Source organism: Rhinolophus hipposideros (assembly GCF_964194185.1).
Source record: "Rhinolophus hipposideros genome assembly, chromosome: 5".
Classification (NCBI taxonomy): Eukaryota; Metazoa; Chordata; class Mammalia; order Chiroptera; family Rhinolophidae; genus Rhinolophus; species Rhinolophus hipposideros.
Window position 1 is genome coordinate 102,140,888 of NC_138051.1, and position 18,172 is coordinate 102,159,059.

General features: G+C 57.8%; 1 protein-coding gene across 16 annotated transcripts in view; it reads left to right on the top strand.

Moving 5' to 3' along the window:
• The first annotated feature begins 7,452 nt into the window (after window positions 1-7,452).
• PACS2 (phosphofurin acidic cluster sorting protein 2) overlaps window positions 7,453-18,172 on the top strand; it is a 55,054-nt gene continuing 44,334 nt past the window's right edge. For all 16 annotated transcript variants that reach the window (XR_013993370.1, XR_013993371.1, XR_013993372.1 and 13 more), the window contains exon 1: window positions 7,453-7,628. Coding sequence is in view for 13 of the 16 variants with exons in the window: in XM_081048852.1 (XP_080904978.1) it covers window positions 7,510-7,628 (119 nt within the window). In the remaining 3 variants the exon portion in view is untranslated. The remainder of the gene's footprint in view (window positions 7,629-18,172) is intronic.

Sequence of the window (18,172 nt, forward strand, 5' to 3'; positions counted from 1 at the left end):
ACTGGTGCCGCAGGCTCCCTGTCCATGCCCTCACTGCTGGCTAAGGCTGGTCATCCTGGGGCCCGAGGTGCCCAATCTGGCTCTCTGGTGGTGACTGAAGTTGTGGGTTTGGGTATAGCTGTAACCCGGGAAGGTGCTCTCCCCACGGGCTCACTCAGGAAAACAGTGCTACCACCCGCCCTTCTCTGTCTCAGAACTTTGGTCCTTTGTTCCAGGAAATGGAGCGTTTGTGTTTAATGCCTTTTTTTTTTTTAAAGAGGGTGCAGCCTATGTAAGGAACTAACGGGCTACCTTGGTGTTTCAGCTCCACGCTCTAACCAACTGAGCTAACCAGCCACTCTTTTAATGCCTCTTTAAAAATCACTTTCGTGACCCTGAAATGATTTGTTTGTGGAGATAAACATCCAGAAACTCTAACACCCACAGCACTGCAGGGTCCATGGCAGTTGGCAGGAGGCTGAGAGCCAAGTTCTTGTGAGATGAGCCCCCAGGGTGTTGCCTTTGAGAAGTCTGGCCATAAACAAAACAATAAATCAAGATGGGTTTTGTTTGCCAATTTCTGTGGTGCAAATACTCCCACTATGGCCAGCTTCCAGCTGCCAGTGTGACATCCCGATTGTTGAGCTGGGAAGAGGTACGAGTGACTCCACGTGCAGACGCCACAGACATGAATGCCTCCAGAGCGTGGGTCAATGGAAAGTGTCTTAAATTATTAGGAAGAGGGCTGTGTGTTTATTGCCTTTGTTTTTCACACCATTTATTTCATTGTAAATTTATACAATTTTTAATAGTGAATGTGAAATGGGGGTCGTACCTCCTGCAGATTTTTCTATTAGGTTCTTTTTTTCATTACTGATTTGCAAGAGCTCTTCATGTGTTAAAAAATTAGTCTTTTGATATATCTGTTGCAGTTTTTCCCTGTTTGTGGTCCTTTGACTTTTTTTAAAGAACAGAGACAAAATGTTTAATCTTGTCCTTTAAAGTTTTGTGGCTTGCTTGACAAAGCCCTCCTCACCCCAAGATGATAAACAGTTTTTTTCTCATCTTTCTCTAGAGCTTTTCTGGTTTCATATTTTATGATGAAATTCCTACTCCATCTGGAATTTATTTTGGTGTAAGGAGTGAGGTAAAGATTCAGTTAAAAAAAAATGTCTAGCCAGTTGTCCCAATAACATTTTCTGGGTAATCCATCTTTTCCATGGTGATTGTGATGCAACTTTTGCTGCGTCCTAACTTCCTGTATAATTCGGGTCCATTCCGGACCCTCAACGTCATTCCGCTGGTCTGTCCTGAGTGTCACCCATCGTGTCATCCTTACTCTGGTCATTCCTCACTCTTCTGTTGCAAAAGTGTCCCGGACGTGTGCTCACACTGTTTTCTGTAAACATCTGGGAATTCACTGGCCTGTGTCCACATTAGCATTCTGACGATGATTACAGTTTAGTACAGGTTAAAGGAGTGAGTAAACCTCTTTTCTTTCCCGAAGAAGGATTTTCACATTTTCTGGTTTCTTAAGATAATTCCCAGATGTTTTCTTTCCTTCTGCTGTTCTAAACAGGTGATTCTCTACCTGCTGGTGGTTTGAGCGATGGGTGACACACCTCTGGGTTACCATCTCCTTTGTGACCTCTTCTTCACTCACCACTCGTTATGTAGCCGGGCCTCTGAATAGAGACTCTGACTCTCTTGCCTCTGGGCTTCCAGGTGCCTCAAACTCCTGTGCTGGCCAGGGCCCCGTTGAAAGCCACAGCCCTGCAGGAGGCCCCTCCGTCCAGGGTCCCACGACTGGCCCCGCCCAGCCCTCTCCCTGCACTGTCTGGGTGTCCCTTATACCCACCCCCAATAGGAGGGCGCATCGGCTTCCTGGAAGGACTGTCCTGACACACTATCCTCGCACGTTATTAATATGCCCACTAATAACACCTCACCCAGGAGGCAGGTGAGATGTTATTAATGGGCATATTAGTAATGTAGTATTGTAATGTGTCAGGAAAGTCCTCGTTTCACTCTTACCTGCCCTCTGCCCTCTCACCTCTCACCTCCCCCGTCATCCCTCGCAGTGAATTCACCTCCATCTCCATCTATCACCCTCATACTCTTCATCCAGTCCTGCTGAGTCTTCCTCCAAAATCCACCCCACCTGTCGTCACACTCCACCCCCTCCCCGGCCTCCACCTCTGTCCATGCCCCCATCCCGTCCCCGGTCCCCACCCTCTCCCCAACCCCCACCCCCATTCATGCCTCCACAATCGACTCTCCCCAGAACCAGGGAATAAAAACCAGGGTGCAGGAAGCTGACCATCTCTCCCACTGTGGAAAAACTCCCAGTGGTTTCCCATAGTGGATGCGGGAGAAGCGTTGAGAGCCTGACTGCCAACTGCTTGTGCCTGCGCGGCTCTCTGCCAGCCTCCTACAGTTCCTGTTCCAGCTGCTTGTGGGCCCAGCACACTTTGTTACTCAGCTGGCCTGCTCAGAGTACTGTGCCCGAACGCTGCACTACTGTCATGGGGCTGCAGGAGGAATGGCCTTCCTATCGTCTGTTCTCTTTTGTCCCAGAACTATGAGGAAAGGCATGTCATAGATCTGCACACCTCTCTCTTGCATTCTCTGCGAGTGCTGCATCTATTTGATATCTCCAGACTTGTCTTCCACTTCACCGATTCTGTCTTCAGCAGCACCTAATCTTCTAACCCATCCATTGAACTTTACAAACTTCAGTTTTTTTATTGATGGAGGATCTCTTTGGTGTTTGTTTTTGAAATCTTCCTGGTCTTCATTTTTCTATTAGCTTTTTCCTCCTGTTTCTTTTGTACCTGCTTGTGTTTTTGTCTGTGGGTGATAACTGCAGTATCTAATGTCCTTCATGTTTGATTCTTCTACCTGGAGTGCATGGGGGCTTGTTTCCTTTGGTGTTGTCATCCCGTCTGGGTGCCTTTCTCTGTGGCAATCCTGCACAGTCTGGGGTGAAAAGATGTGTGCTGCTGCCACCAGCCACCCAAAACCCCCTAACCTGGATCTCTGGGATAATGTCTTGGCTTAGGGTCTGTGAGACCACACAGGGAGCACGAATTTTTAGCACAAACCAGGCTAAGGGCAGGCCCCATCTAAACCCTTGGGGAATACTTTACCCTTTCAGAACCCAGGCCATGCAGGTGCATGTCCCAGGCACTCCTCACTGTCCTTTGGTCCTCAGCTCAGTCCCAGTCACAACACCCTGGTTTATACTTCCATTCTGAAAGTACAATGTTTGTGTGTGTTACTTGACTGACTCATAGTCTCTATCCAGGAGAACATAAGCTCTGAGGGCAAGAACTGTGTCCTGCTTTTTCTTCCCTGTTTTCCCAGTGTTTGAAATTGGCTTGATAATTACTTAGTAAAGGAACCAATGAACAAATGTTTGAACTCTTCAACTGAACTTTGTGACGGTCACCTGGGCTGTTTTCAATGGGCAGCTCTTGATAGAATTTGTAGCTTCTACAACAATCTGTCAGCAGCAGTGGTTAGTGGGGCACCTCAGCCATGCCAGCCACTTAACGGCATCCAGGGGACATGCCAGATGGCGCCATGACTCTTGAAATGCAGGCTGTAGACAGGGGTGGACAAGTCAATAGGACAGGCAGGTTCTCCCAGATGTCTGAGTCTCTAACCTTATGCTCAATATCAACGGATGGATTATTGGTGCTGCCCTCAGGTGTCCATCTGCTGTGTGCAGGTCTTGGACCAAATGTCCACATACCTATTCCAGCTTCACGGAGCATCTCAGACATGCCCTAGGCTCTGGCGCTCTGCAGCAACCTTCTGCTCCCATCAGTCCCTTCCTACCTCCCCTGCACCAGGAGGAGGCTGTCTGAATTCCTGGTCACAAGTGTTCCCTTCCTGTGAGAGGACTGCCTCCCTGGCCACTCCTTGTGATGCAGTTTCTGTCCCCACCTCAGTGATGGTGGCTCAGCTCCACAACATGTTCCCCCATGGGAATGGATGTCACAGACCACATCCAGCGGTTTCTGAAGTACTGTCCCTCTGCAAGGAGCATGGACTAGACAGGGACGTGTTCCACCCAGGGCGGCTTCCTCAGTCCCGCTTCTGGAAGGAAGAGAAGGCACGGCAGAGCTGCAGGCTGGAGCACTCTCTGGGAGGCCCTGGCCACTCCCCTGACCGGCTGGAGCCACTCCAAGGGCCACAGTGCCAAGGAGCGTGCCAGCTTCCCCACGTGAGCACAGCCAGCACTCCCTCGTTCACTAAGTCTGTTCGTTCGAGCCTGCTGCTTGCAGGTGTGAGAGCCTCCATCGTGGTCCCCACACTGAGTGGGGCTCACCAACCCACACCGGAGGCAGTCTCTCACCCGCAGAAGCCATGTCTGCCTGGGGCCACAAAGCACCCCCATGTCCGGTGCGTCATCTTCATTCAGGCTGAATAGACCAGAGAGCAGATGCACTCCAGACATTTGATGGTGTGGCGCACCATGCCAGGCTCACTTGCAGGGGCACGCTCCCCACATCAGGGCACTCACCCTGGGACCTGCAGTCCACAGGAGGAAGACGAACACAGTCATTTCCAAATACAGAGGTTGACAGTGCTGTCATGCAGGGGCTCTGCTCCCGCTCCCCGCACAAGAACGCAGTATATGGTGAGGCCAAAAAGGAGCAACAATGGAGCCATAGATAGGGGAATCATACCACTATATTCTCGCTGGAGGCTGGGCTGGAGACACAGGGACTGGGCTCCACATGATGCACAATCCGCCGACCGCTTCTCTGCCCACCAACCCACCAACCCCCTTGCCAGCTGCAATCCACGCTCGTTAGCATAGCCACGGCAGTTATATCAGTGGCCAATGGCTGACAGGTTACAGCTGACGGCCAATTAGTCACATCTGATGGCCATCTACTACCCGAACCAGCACCTTTCCACGTGAGGCTGAGAGCCTGGAAACTGCTCTCTGGGACTCTGTCCCCACAGTGCAAATGAGAGGTTCTGGCCAAAAAAAAAGAAATAACTCTGATCACCAAAGTGATACCTGCCCACCGTAGAAAATTTGGAAAATAGAGAAGGCCATGATCTCATCCTCACTAACATTTTGGTGTTCATGTGGTTGTACCTTAAAAAACAATGTTCAAATATATGGTGATAGAAGGAGAACTGACTCTGGGTGGTGAACACACAATGGGATTTATAGATGATGTGATACAGAATTGTACACCTGAAATCTATGTAATTTCATTAACAATTGTCACCCCAATAATTTTTTTTAAAAATGGGAAGAAATGAAAAAACAAAAAAGAACAAATGAACATACAGAGCCCAAGACCCAGTGCACAGTGTGTTTTTCTGTCTGCGATGCCCCCCGCTGCTTGCAGAAGAATTTAAGCATTTCCACCATAGCAGTGAATTGGAGCAACTCTGAGCCACTGTGTGGGCCCACGCCCTGGCTCCTTCCCTTAGCAGTTGCATAATCTTGTGTGTCTCTGTCTCCTCAACCATCAAATGGGGATGGGACAGGGCTGTCCTGTCCAGGAAGGGCTCACAACAGTGCCTGGTACAGAAGAGGGACACAGCTCTGCTGCAGGGGGCAGCTGGTGCCAAGCCCCGATGGGTACGGCTAGTCATCCATTTCCTCACTTGACCCCCAGTTGTACTCCTTGCCTGGGTGAGACGCTGGCGCACACATATAGTGTCAGGTGGCCCGTTCATCTGTCCCTCACACTGTCCCTCAGTGCAGCATGCCAAGTGCTGAGGTCAATGGTGTCTGTCTCCTGCCCTGCCACCAAAGGCAGCCTGTCCTCACAGGGGACTGTACCCGCCCTCTGAACACCTCCTATCTCATAGATATGGGACACACAGGTGATCGCCTGGCAGGAACGGCAGTGTAGGACAACAGCCAGTCTGTGGCCAAGGACAGACCGACCCTCATGCTGTCCTCACCCCGGAGGAAAGAAGCAGGAACGTGGGAAGCAGATTCTCTCCCAGTGTGGCCCTGGCTTTAAGCAGGTGCAGCTGTTAGTGGCTCCAGATACAGGGTTACAGCTGGAGGCTCTTACAAAGGAGGGAGCTGGCTGGGGTTCTTTGAGGAGAAAGCAGCCCCGGGGCTTTATGGTGGTAAACCCGAGGGCACGGGAAGGAAGTCCATCTGCTTGGGCTGACTTGTTTCCGTAAAACTACTTGTCGACAACAGGACGCAGACGGGAACCAGGAGCCGCAGAGAAAAGCAACTATGTAATAATACTGTGGACGGGGGGGGGGGAGGGGGGGGGAAGCTTTCCCTAAGTCTCAGCACCTGGTGACCGGCCCAAACAGCCGCCAAAGCGATGGGGGAGGGGACTCCTTGCCCCCAGCCTTAGATGTCCTTGCCAAGGGCCTTTTCCCACCTTTCTTGGCCCATGGGCCCAGTGGGTAGTTCTGGTCGTGGCCTCCTCCTGACCTGGGTCCCCAAGTTCACTGTGAGCCCAGGGTCAGGTGCTGCCCCTGTCCCATACATTTGTCCTCCATTGTCTTGTGTAAAAGATGCAGAAAGGGCGTTGCTGGATAACAAGGAGGCTCAGGCATAAAAAGGACACCCCAGAAAGGAATTACGGAGGATCAATTCCACACACTGGGCCTGGGGGGCGCCCCAGGGCCCCTCCGGCGGGCGGGGTGGGCCCGCGCCCCGGTCCTCCTGCTGCATCCCTCCGCCAGGCCCTGGGAGACTGGAGGCGCGCGACGCCTGGTGGTGCAGGGGTCGGTGCGGGAGACACGGGGCACCGGGGACTGGGGGGCGCCGGGGGACACGGGAATGCGCAGGGGACGGGGCCGCCCGGGGTGCGCTCGAAGGCCCGGGCTGGTGCGTGGGGACGGCGAGCGCTCCTGGGGGGCTGCAGCGCCTGGGGTGCGCGGGACGCCCGGGCGGGGACACGCCCCGCGGCGGAGCCGGCTTCCCCCCGGCCTGTCGCGGCCGCTCCCGGGGGCGGGGCGGGGCGGAGGGCGCGGGGCGGGGCCTGTGGTCGGGCGCGGGGCGGGGCCTGTGGTCGGGCGCGGGGCGGGGCCTGTGGTCGGGCGCGGGGCGGGGCCTGTGGTCGGGCGCGGGGCGGGGCCTGTGGTCGGGCGCGGGGCGGGGCCTGTGGTCGGGCGCGGGCGGAGACGCCTCGCGCGTGGCCGGCGGGGAGGGGAGCGCCGACCTCACTTCCGGAGAGCGTTCCGCGGGCCGCGACTGGTCCTGAGGCGGGGAGCGCGCCCCCGCCCAGCCAATCGGCGGCGGCGGCGCGGTCGGAGGCCGGGGGCGCGCGGCGCGGGCGCGCGGGGCGGGGGCGCGCGGGGCGGGGCGGGGGCGCGCGGCGCGGGGCGGGGCGGCCGCAGCCTCGTAGCCGCCCGCGGGCCCGTGTGCCGCCTGCCCGGCCGTCCCCGCCGCCCCGCCGCCATGTGACCGCGGCGCCGCCCTCCGCGCGCCCGGCCCGCCCGCCGCCCTCTGCCGCCGCCGCGCGTCCGTCCGCGGCCCGGCCGCAGCCCCAGGCCGCCGAGGAGCGGGGGGCCGGCGCCATGGCCGAGCGGGGCCGCCTGGGCCTCGCCGGCGCGCCCGCCGCGCTCAGCGCGCCGGTGCCCATGAACCTGTTCGCCACCTGGGAGGTGGACGGCTCCAGCCCCAGCTGCGTGCCCAGGTACGCCGCCGCACGCCGGCCGCTTTGTTCCCGCGCGCACCTGCCACCCACCTGGGGCCGTGCACCTGGACGGTCCGCCCGGGAGCTCGCGCCGGGGCCGTGGCGTTTGCGCCCCCCTTTCGGAACGCAGACTCGTTCCCTGCGAGAAAGCCCTGATTCCTGGAGGGTCCCCGAGGCCCCCGTCTCCCGGGCGCGTCCACCTGGTTGGCTCCCGGCCGCATCCTTGCACCTGCCTGCTGATGGAGTGCTGGTGGAGTTGGCGACGGTGTCGCCGCTTCCCATCCGTACCACAGATTTCCTTTTGCGTCCAGCCACTCCGAAGTCTGCGCAGCCTGGGAGTGACTCTCGGGGCACGCAGTGTCCAGAGGACACACAGCGCCGGACCATGGTCACACTCCGTCATCCAGCACACGCGTTTAGTCCTTGTCCTGGCAGGGGTCTGGTGCTACCCCCTCTTTTCTGGTTGGTGGTCATGTTCCTTTCCCGTTTGCACTATGCCTGGTAATGTAGGGACGGTCATCTGCTTGTCCATAGACACTGCTCTTTGCAGCACGCTGTTAATTTTGCCATGGCCGAAGACGTTGTCCTCCCACTTGGTGGGGAAGCCCCATCGCCCCGTGGTAGCTGCTGGACGAGGTTTACCCACAGGCCAGAGCTGTGGTCAGCCCCACTCCACTCAGACTGCCGACTTCCCTGTTTCTCCTGTCAGCTTGAAGCTCTGCTGATCTCTCTCCTCTTTTGTGGTGCCTGCGGTGAAGCTCCCAGGCTGAGGGGCAGAGAGGAGCGGGTGGTTGCAGCAGGGCCTGGTTCTGGAGAGCCCAGGAGGCAGGGATGGCAGGGAAGAGGTCTCCCTGGGGAGACCTGTGCTGGGGACCCCAGGAGTGCCACCCAGGCACAGGAAGTGGCTGGTGTGCACTGAGGACCATGCACTCTGCCATGGCTCCTTCAACAGGTGTCACTGAGTGAGGTGTTGGGGATGCAGGGGGCATGGACAGCGGGGTTGCCCTCCCAGAGCGCAGGGCTGAGAGCCGAGGGCACTCAGCTCGGCTCCCACACCTGTGTGGGCCTCGAGGCCAAGCTCAGGAGTATCTTCTCAGGCCCAGCCTCCTCCCTTTCCTGTCTTGGCAGTTGCCCCATTGCCAAGTCCCGGTCAGGGGACCCTCATCGTGACCTCTCCCCTCCCGGCTTCTCGTGTCTGTTCCCTCTGCATTGTCACCACCACCAGCATCCGCTGGACCTCTTGCCCTGGCTGCCTTCCATTAGAGCTGCCCCAGTCCACGCTTGTCCCCCTCCTGGCCAAGTGCCCAGACACAGTGTGGCGTGTACCATGCCTTTGCTGGGCCTCTTCAGGGGCTTCCTGGGGAATCCACGAAAGGCCACTGAGGTCGTAACCTGGAGGGGAGGTGGCCGGAGAGGACACGCTGAGGGCTTGTGTCAGCCCCCCCGTGGAGCTGCTTGAAGCCCAGTCTGGTGTGTGTGCGGGGACGTCGTGGGTGGGATGTAGGGTGTGGGCTGGACAGCACTGGGTGTCGGGGAGCTGCCATCATGCTGGGCAGGGCAGAGCTGATGGCATGTGGTACAGAACAGTGTCTCTGCTGAGGGCCTCTCCTTGTCGCTCCGGGACTCCAATCCTTACCAGGCTTGTGCAGGGACTTCTATGAAAGGGGTCATGTTGTCTTTGTTCTCGGTTTTGCCCGATCTCGAAGTTTGTGCGTGGCACCTGTGCTGATGGCTGTCACTGCTCCCTGGTGACCCTGTCAGACAGCAGCGTGCGTCTCTGCTCTGTTGGGGGACTTGGCGTATTTTCCAGGTTTTGGCCAGTTATGACCGTGCCGCTGTGGGCATTCAGGCCCTGTCCCTGTCCTGTGTGTTTGTCTCCTGTGTGCGGGCAGGCCGGAGCACATGCTGGCGTGGGGCTTGGGGGTGTGCTCAGCGTTACTACTGGCGGCTCCCCAGAGTGCTGTGCCAGCCCGGCCCCCACCGGCATTCTTACCGACACTGCCTGACGTTTAATTTGTGCCAATCTGGGGGGTGTGAAGTGGTATTGTGGTTTTAATCTGAGTTTCTCTGATGGCTAATGTAGCTCACTTCGACTTCCTAGTCAGCGAAATTCCTCTTTCTTCTGCCACTTTTCTTTCTCCTTCCCCCCACCTGCATCTCAGCAGCTTCCTTACGGGCACTAATCTTGCTTTGGCCACATGTCTTGAAACCCCCTCTGCTGACACTGTGTTTCTTGGCTCTACACAGTGTTGGCCTCTGTCCTCTTTCTTGCTCTTTCGTCCCTAGCGTGGCGGGGAGTTCGTGCCAGGCACCTTGGCGGTGACGTGGGAGGGCTCGGTTCGTGGATTTCCTCGAGGTGACACAGCCCTCCTCCTCCCTGCTGACCCCGAGCCAAGCTGTGTCCGGCGGGGCCACCCTTCCCTGTCCGTGCCCACTGCCGTGTCCCCAGAGGGCTCTGTGTCCACTGGCTCCAGCAGGGTCTGGGGCCTTGAGACCCCTGCACTTCCACTTAAATTGTTTTTCCTGTTGTGTTTCATGAACTCGTTAACGTGTCTGAGTTTGGACATGTGTGCACACACTATTGTCCCTGCACTTTCTCCTGCAGCCTCCTTGAGCGCTCCGTGGGCCTGTGAGGGAGGTTGTGTAGGGCCAGCTTCCACTCGGGGAAGGGACAGCAGTGGCAGCTGCGTGCAGGCAGCAGGCCCTGGCCGCCTGTGTCGCCTGGGGTGCAGGGCCCTGGGCCTGCATCCTCTGCTCAGACTGTGCGCCTTTGCTTTTCGTGTTGCTGGCCGTCACCGTGAAGGAACAAACCACACTGTTTAAACCTGCTCCTGCTGGTAGGCGTTCGGGTTGTTTCCAGGTCAGGGTTGTTGTGTTCAAAGCCGCTGTGACCATTTGGGTACAGGCTGTTAGGACGTGTCTTTTCTCTTCCGTAATAACTGGTCACAGGGGAGGTGAGCGCGTATCAGCTTTGTAAGAAACTTCCAGTTTTCTGAAGTGGTGACACCACCTTCTGTGGCCACTAGCTGTGTTAGCTTCCGTGTCAGTGTCTTTAAGCCATTTTGATGGTCTCTCCTTAGGTTTTACTTGTGCTTACTGCGAGTGGGTGTTGGATATAACCAAACGCTCTGAGTTAAGGGGCGTCACATGCTGCTTCCCCTTTGTGGTAAATGGATGAATGACCTGCTAGTGGGGACTGCGCCCTCTGGGAAGGATAGCCGAGTGCCCGTGTGTGGCGGCCTCGCGCTCTGAGCGACTGGGTGGCCTCTGCGCCCACGTCTGGGCTCTGCACTCTCCCTCGGTTAAGTCTTGATGGCCTTGGGGCCAAAACACCTTGTGGAGAAAGCCAAGTACTGTTTCCTCTTGCACTGTCCCGTGGTGTCGTCGGCGTGAAGCTGGAATTCTTCCTGGGATGTTTGGAGGAAATATCTCACAACAGCCTGAGCTGAGTCGCCTTGTGGGAAGTCCGTGCCCTGGTGCAGCCCCTTTGAAGGACATTTTTTTTGTCCCTTGAGTTTTAGAAATACATTTTTTCTGGGAACTTGTCCATTTTGTCCAGATTTTCTAGTTTATCGGCATAAAGGTGTTTGTATTAGTCTTATTTTTTAAATGTCTGCAGGATCTGTGGCTCTGTTCCCTCTATTCTTTACGTGACCTCGTGCAGGGGGACACGCACACTGCTCTGTCACCATGGGCTCATCAGGTTTTCCGATGAAATTAGTTCTCATCTGTATTCCCTTCTGTTTACACTCCTTAGGTTTACTTTGCTGTTCTTGTTCTAATTTGTTAAGGTCAGCACACAGCTCATTATTTTTTCTCCTTTCCTTTCATGTACGCGTTTGTAGCTGCAAAATAAGTAACGCTTTAGCTGCGTCTCACAAGCTTTTTTATGTGCAGAATCGTTCGCTTATTTGTAAAATGTTCCATTGTTCTTTCTCTTTACATGATGGGCTATTTCAAAGTTTCTTACTATCCAAACATACGGTTTTCTCTGGCAATGTTTCCATTGTTGAATTCATTTTTTCTCCTTTTTCCATCATTCCTTCTTGTTCAAATGCGTGGTCAGTATGGGACTTGCCTTATGGCTCAGTTAGAGGTTGCTTTTCCTACAAGTTCTGCTTGTACTGAAAGGAATGTGTTTGGCGGTTGAGGTGCCGTGTTTGGTGTCTGTCCACTTAGGTCAGGCCCGGGCCGTGCTCTTGACCTCCATCCCTTTGTGTTCGAATCTTCCGACCTGACATCGGTTCTGTCGTGTGAGACAAGGTAACTAGGTACACACATGGTTAGAGTTAGACTGCCTCCCCATGCTTGAACTTTTTAGCATGTGTGGCTCGGGACCTGGTCAGGGTAACGCTTTCTGTCTGACCCTGGACCATGAGAGCAGCGTAGCGTAAGCTCCCTTTCGGATAGTATTTGCCTGTTATATTTTCTCCCAACTTTTTTCTTGAAACTTTTCTGTATCCTTACATGTTTACATATATCTTTGGTTATTTGACATGAGTCACATTTTTGTTTTTGTTTAACCTGACGATCTTTATTTTTTTAACTAAAACATTCAATACACATTTGTTTTCCCCTTTTGTCTTTAAGTGGTTATTGTGTAAATTGTAATTTGCATGCTTGCTGCTAAATTTTAAAGTTAATTGTATGTTTAATCTTTTCCTGAACAACACTGGGAACTTAGAGCATGTCATTCTGACCAAACCTGTCATGTTTATATGCTTTTGTTTAATGTGTTTCAGTTGTCTTCTTTTTAAGCCCATAAAAGGTTGTCACAGCTGCTTTCTCTCTTTGATAATTGATTAACCTCAAAACTCGGTACTTCCTCTTGGACATTTTTCTTGCTCTCGGAATTGGAGCCCTTCCTGCTCCCTCTGTCTGACAGCACATCCTCGGGGCTCCTTCAGTGGCCCTGCCGATCACTAGCGGCTCTTTCACTGTCCAGCAACGTCTGACCTCACTCCTGGGGCTATCCTGCTGGCCCTGCACGTGCAGGTGTCCTGATGGCCGAGGGCTTTGGGGGACAGGTCCTCTGTGCGTGAATGGTGCCCCTTCCCTGACTTGGCTCTCGGTTTTGCTGTTGAGCACGGGTGTCAGTCACGTGGGAGTCATTTGGAGGTCTGTCCTGTGTCCTCGTGGCTCTGCAGTGGCCTTCGTGTCAGGGTGGGTTTCTGCTGTTACTGCCCGAGTCAGGGCTGTAGACTCGGAATTGTGGACCGGTGGTGTTCGTTCATCTGGGAAGTCCCCAGACACTGTCAGGTGTCACCTCTGCCGGACCTCTGTGTCCTCGCTGCTGGGGCACCGCTGGAAGGGTGGGTGCCCTTCCCACTGACTGGTGTTAGCGGAGCGGCAGGCTGGGCAGGCTCTGCATGTCCCTGTGGCTGTGGCTACCTCCCAGCCCTTCTCCCACTCTGCACGCCCCTGGCCCTGGGCTGTCGGGCCCTCCCCACGTTGCCCGGCGCCTGCGTGGGCGGCTGCTCCTGAACGTGCTTGGAGTTGAACAGAGATGCCCCATGCAGGTGTGGGGACTTGGTTCCGTTTGGGAGACACTGACCTACTGGAGGCTGCGCTTGGCTGGGTGGGGCAGCGGGTGGGGAGGGGCGTGCGGCTTGCAGGCTCTGAGGGCACAGGGCTGCCCCTAAGAGAGACTGAGGTGGCTGACACGGGGGGTGCGTGGCCTGCGGGCTGGGTGTGTGCGGGGGCAGGCAGTGCAGATCCATTGCGCGCACACACACATGCTGAGTGTGCCTTGTCTGTGAAGTGGCAGTCGGTGTCGGTGGGGCTCGTGCCGTGATCACCTCATCATTTTCCGGTTGGCATTTGTGCAGAGGCCAGAGCGGGAGCTTCCGTCCAGCAGGTCTGTGATGTCCGCTGATGCTTTGTGACCGGGGAGATTGGGGGCCTTCACGTGGCCCTGCTGTGTGCTCCTGTCTTTGCGGATCTGAGCTCGAAACTGGGTGTCCCCCTCTCCCCATTATGCCTGGTGTCCTGTCCGGGAGGATGGGGGTGCTGGTGGGGGTGGGGCGGCCGTTCCAGACAGCGGCTCTGCGTCGGAAGAGTGCGGGGTGCTCTGACCCTGTGATGGGCATGGAGGCAGCAGGGGCAGACCTCGAGTGTCCTTCAGGAGCTCAGCGTCCCGTGCCATGGCCACAGTGACCCGTGGCAGAGATAGGGATGTTCGGTGCAGGCGGGACCCCCGCCCCGGCCCCCTGCCCACCGTGATGGCCACGGCCAGGCCTCATCCAGCGTGGGACCCTGAGTGCTGGCTGGCATCACTCTGTTGTCCTTCCTGCCGGTGCTGGGCTCCTGGCTGTGAGAGCGGACAGTGTGTGAGCGGCGGGCCCAGCCACCACGCCTGGTCGGCTCCAGGGGCTTCTGGACAGTGGCACTGAAAGGTGGCCCTACAAATAGCATGGGAACGCATGTAAAAGCTGGGTCCCTCCAGCCTGGAGGAGGGTGGCGTGGACGTGGCCTCAGTGCGAGGGACTCGGCAAGTCAGTGTCTCTAAGGACTGTGTTCCTCGTGATGGCGCTTTGTGTTTTCAGTCCCCAGCGAGCACTGCCCTCGGCCTGCCCCTGGGGGATGCGTGCGCTTCTGTGTTCTGCAGGCTGGGATGTGCGCACTTGTCGGGAGGCTGCTCCCTGCTGCTGGCACGGTGCTCCCCGCCTGTGGGCGGGCAGCAGGGCCGCGGCCTGGACCCGTCCCCTGAGCAGGGAGCCTGGAAGCAGTGGGGGGTGACCTTGTGTGCCCACACTCCCTTCGTGAGGGCGTTTAGGTGTCTTCATCTGAGGGGTGCAGACGTGCTGACTGGTCACCCGTACGTGCTCTGAGGCACTGCCCAGCAACGGAGTGGGGTGGTGACCCTTCCTCACCCTGCAAGGGCCCAGGAGTGCCCTGCCCCCTCTACCTGGGTGGACAAACGTTGGCTGTGAGGGCCTGTCTGGGTTTTGGACTCTCGTGACCTACCCCTCAGCCAGGACACTGACGTCTGTTCCTGGCCAGGGTCTCTGGGCATCCTGGGCGGCCCCAGCCCCACGCCGGCCACACGCGCCCACTCCTCCAGGAGCACGAGTCCAGCTCAGGCTTGAACCCATTGCAACGTGAGTTCAAGTTGTTGCACTTTGGAGCTAATAGAGATTGACAGTCACCACGCCCTCCTCTCTGGCTTGGCCCTGGGACAGGCTCACAAACCACGCAGCGTCCAGCTCAGCGTGTGGGGCTCATTGGCAGGCAGCATTTACTTTTCGAGTGAAAACCAGCCTTAGGGGGCCCCAAGAGAGGAGCAGGGGTGGAGGCTGAGCTGGCAGCTGGGACCACACTCTGGTGCTTAGCGCTGCCCCCCTCAGAGTGAGCCCTGGGAGGAACGAGGATACTGGCAAGGCCGAGGGTCCGGCAGTGGCAGCAGACGCATGTGTCTGGGCTGGTCAGCACTGACCAAGGACTGCCCCTTGGGCCTGGCAGGTGGCGGGGCTGTGCTCGGGGTCCGGGCTCCCCCACCAGCCACTCGCTTCTCCGGCTCTCAGCTGGTAGCACATTGCCCAGGCTCTTGTGCTGGCCTTGCAGGCTGTCACCTGGTTCTGTGCCCAGCTGATGGAGGAGCCTGCTGCAGGTCCCGCAGGGGACTGGGCTGGGATGGGGTCTGGCCTGGGAGCCGTCTTTCGGTTCTGCCCCCCCCCCCCACTCATGCCCCAGGGGAACAGGCGGGACCTGCCTGTGGGTTCCAGAGCACCGCTGCCTCTGCCAGCTCACTGAAGTTAAGACGGTCATTAGGAACCTGGGCTGGAAGCAGCTGTGCTGGGTCTCCCGTGGCCTGGCTCAGGATGCTGCGAAGGTTGTTCTCTGGCACAGACAGGCCGCGAGTCCGTGAGGGGACCCATGTCCTCCCTGCAGTGAGGCCCCAGGGCCAGGCACACGTGACCTGGCCCTAGCCCTGAGCTAGAGAATGTGCACACCTGCTTTCCCTCGTTCATACTGTGCCCCCTGGAGAATAGTTCCCTGGGAAGGCCCATGACGGCTGCTGGAAAACAGCCCCCCAGCCCCCGGCGCCTTGGGGCACGGCTGCTCCCACCCAGCACTTGGGCCCTTGACAGGCCGACATTCCATCCCTGTGCCACCACGGGAGCCCTGCGGGGGAGGAGGGCAGCTGCCACCAGCAGCCCTCGTGTGGCGGACACAGGAAACTGCTGTGTGCTGGTCTCACGGTCACTGGAAAGCTGGGATGTCGCCCATGTGCCCTGTACCTGGCAGGAGCAGTGCTGGGGCCCCCGGCCTTTGGGTGAGCGAGAGCTCAGTGGGCAGATTGTCTGAGGGATGGAAAGGAACATGCTTGAAAGGACCCTTAGGAGAGCCCCTGGTGGCTTTCCTCCTACGCTTAGCTTTCAGGGGACAGTGAAGATGGCAGTCTGCCACTGTAGGAAACATGGCGGGGGCCTCACATTTGCACGTCGCTGACCTACAGAGAGGGGCTTGGACATCATCTGAACAGAGTCCCCAGAGTAAAGGGCAAGTGCGTTCCCTGCTGTGGAGGTGACAGCGCTTGGGACCTGCCCTTAACCTTCACACTAGACACAGCTGGGCCGGGGCACAGACGAGATATCTCCTGCGCTGCCCCGGCCCCGGGCCGACCCGGCAGCCCTCTCCTGCAGGAGCAACGCCCCCACCATGTGTTCGCCCCCTCACACCCTGTGCCTGGGTGGCACTTACTCTGTCGTTGGAGATTTCTCCCAGGCCACCGTCACCTCCCCTACCTGGACGAGAAGCCCCAGGAACCAGGGCGGGCCTGCTGTCCCCTGCCAGCTGCTCCTGGGGAATGGACTGGCCAATGCCCAGAGGAGAGTATGGACCCCCAGGCCAGCTGCAGTGCCGTGCTTCAGGGCCAGGGTCTTGAGCACCCTCGGGGGGGGGGGGTCACTGTGGTACTAGGCAAGTGGCCACAGCCCTCTGGTCCCCTCAGGCCTGGAGCCACTCCAAGGCCATCTCACAGTAGCTGGTCAAGGTGCCCTCAGCCCTTTGTTTGGGACACAGCTGAGACGCACACCTGCAGCTCCTCCCCAGCTCTGCAGCCCCGGTGACTGGCGGGCCTGGAGTACCCCCTCTTTGGAGGTGAGCCTGCGGACTCACCAAACTGCAGGAACGTGTGTGGGAGGGCAAGCAAGTCCAGAGGGAGGCAAGCACCCGCTGCCTGCACCAGTGGCCCCTCCAGAGAGGACAGGCTGGGAGACAGACCCCACTTGGGCGCAGTTGTGCCTTCCAGGCCGTTTAGCCGCTCAGACACCCAGCACCTGTGGGCTTCATGCCGGGAAAGCTAGGGCCCCGAAAGGTGACCATTGTGCCCATGGAGTCATGGGATGTGGCCTCTGACCTCGCCTGGTAACAGCCCTGGACATGTGAGCACCTACCCGGGGAGGGCCCAAGGGCAGTGGCGTGACTGCGAACCCACCAGGTGCTTGGCCCTGGGCTCCGTGGGGCCCGCTGCCAAGGGTGAGACGGCTGACACGCAGAGCCTGAGGCCCAGGCTGTCCAGAAGAAAGGCCACCTTCTGGGACCGAGGCGTGTGGGGACCACTCCGGGGGTTCGTCTGGTGGGGGCACAGCCTGGCGGGGTGTGGCCAAGAGAGACGGGGTGAGGAAGGGCCTGAGGGGTGGGCGGCTGTCTGGGAGGGGAATGGAGCAGGGGTGGCTAGAGGAGACTTCGGGTCAGTGTTTCGTGCCGTGATGGGGGCCGGGTGCTATGGGGTGCACCCAGGAGGAGGGGGCATATGTCTGTTCCCCTCCAGTCACCTGTTTCTCAGCAGAGTGAGCGTGGGCGGGATGTGAGGCGATGGCCCAGCCAGGGGAGGGGAGGGCGACCCTAGGAAGGCTGGGGGCCCCAACGTCCCTGCTGGGGGCCTGGTTGGCAGGAGTTCTTTGGGGCTGTGTCCAGTGTCTCAGGTGCAGAGTAGTCAGTGAGCTGGTGTTCCAGGTAAAACCGGGAGGCCAGGAGGGAGAGTGGGCGCTGGGCTGGGTCTCGTGTGTGGGGACGGATGGTGGGTCTGGTGCTAGAGCACGTGAGACGTGTTCTGAGTGGTGGTCCAAGCATGTCATCTCCTGGGGACAGGACGCGGGGGGAGGGGGTGGGCTGCAGGGTGGTTTCTGCAGAGAAGTGGGATGGGCTGGGTCTCCAAGAAGCCCAAGGAGGAGGGGGGTGGGGCTTTTGGACACTTCCCATTAGAGGCGTGTCCTTTCTCAGAGGAGGCCACGGAGACAGGACCGCTGTGCTGCACGATTTCCCACTCTGCACACTCCCGTGGCTTGCCCCCCACCAGCTGTGCCAGCCCCATCTCTCTGGACCCCATGTCCCACTGGCACTGCGGCCACCTGCCCAGCTGGGACACCAGGATCCGGGCCTACCCGAGACCTGCCGTGCTGCCATCTCTCCCAGGACATTCCAGAGGTGGCCAGGCCTGGCCTTGGTTCAGCTTCCAGGTGACCTGCCCTCTTATCACTTGTCATCTCTACTCGAGTCCTGCTTTCACCTTCCGTACATCCTGACACCATCTTGCTGCG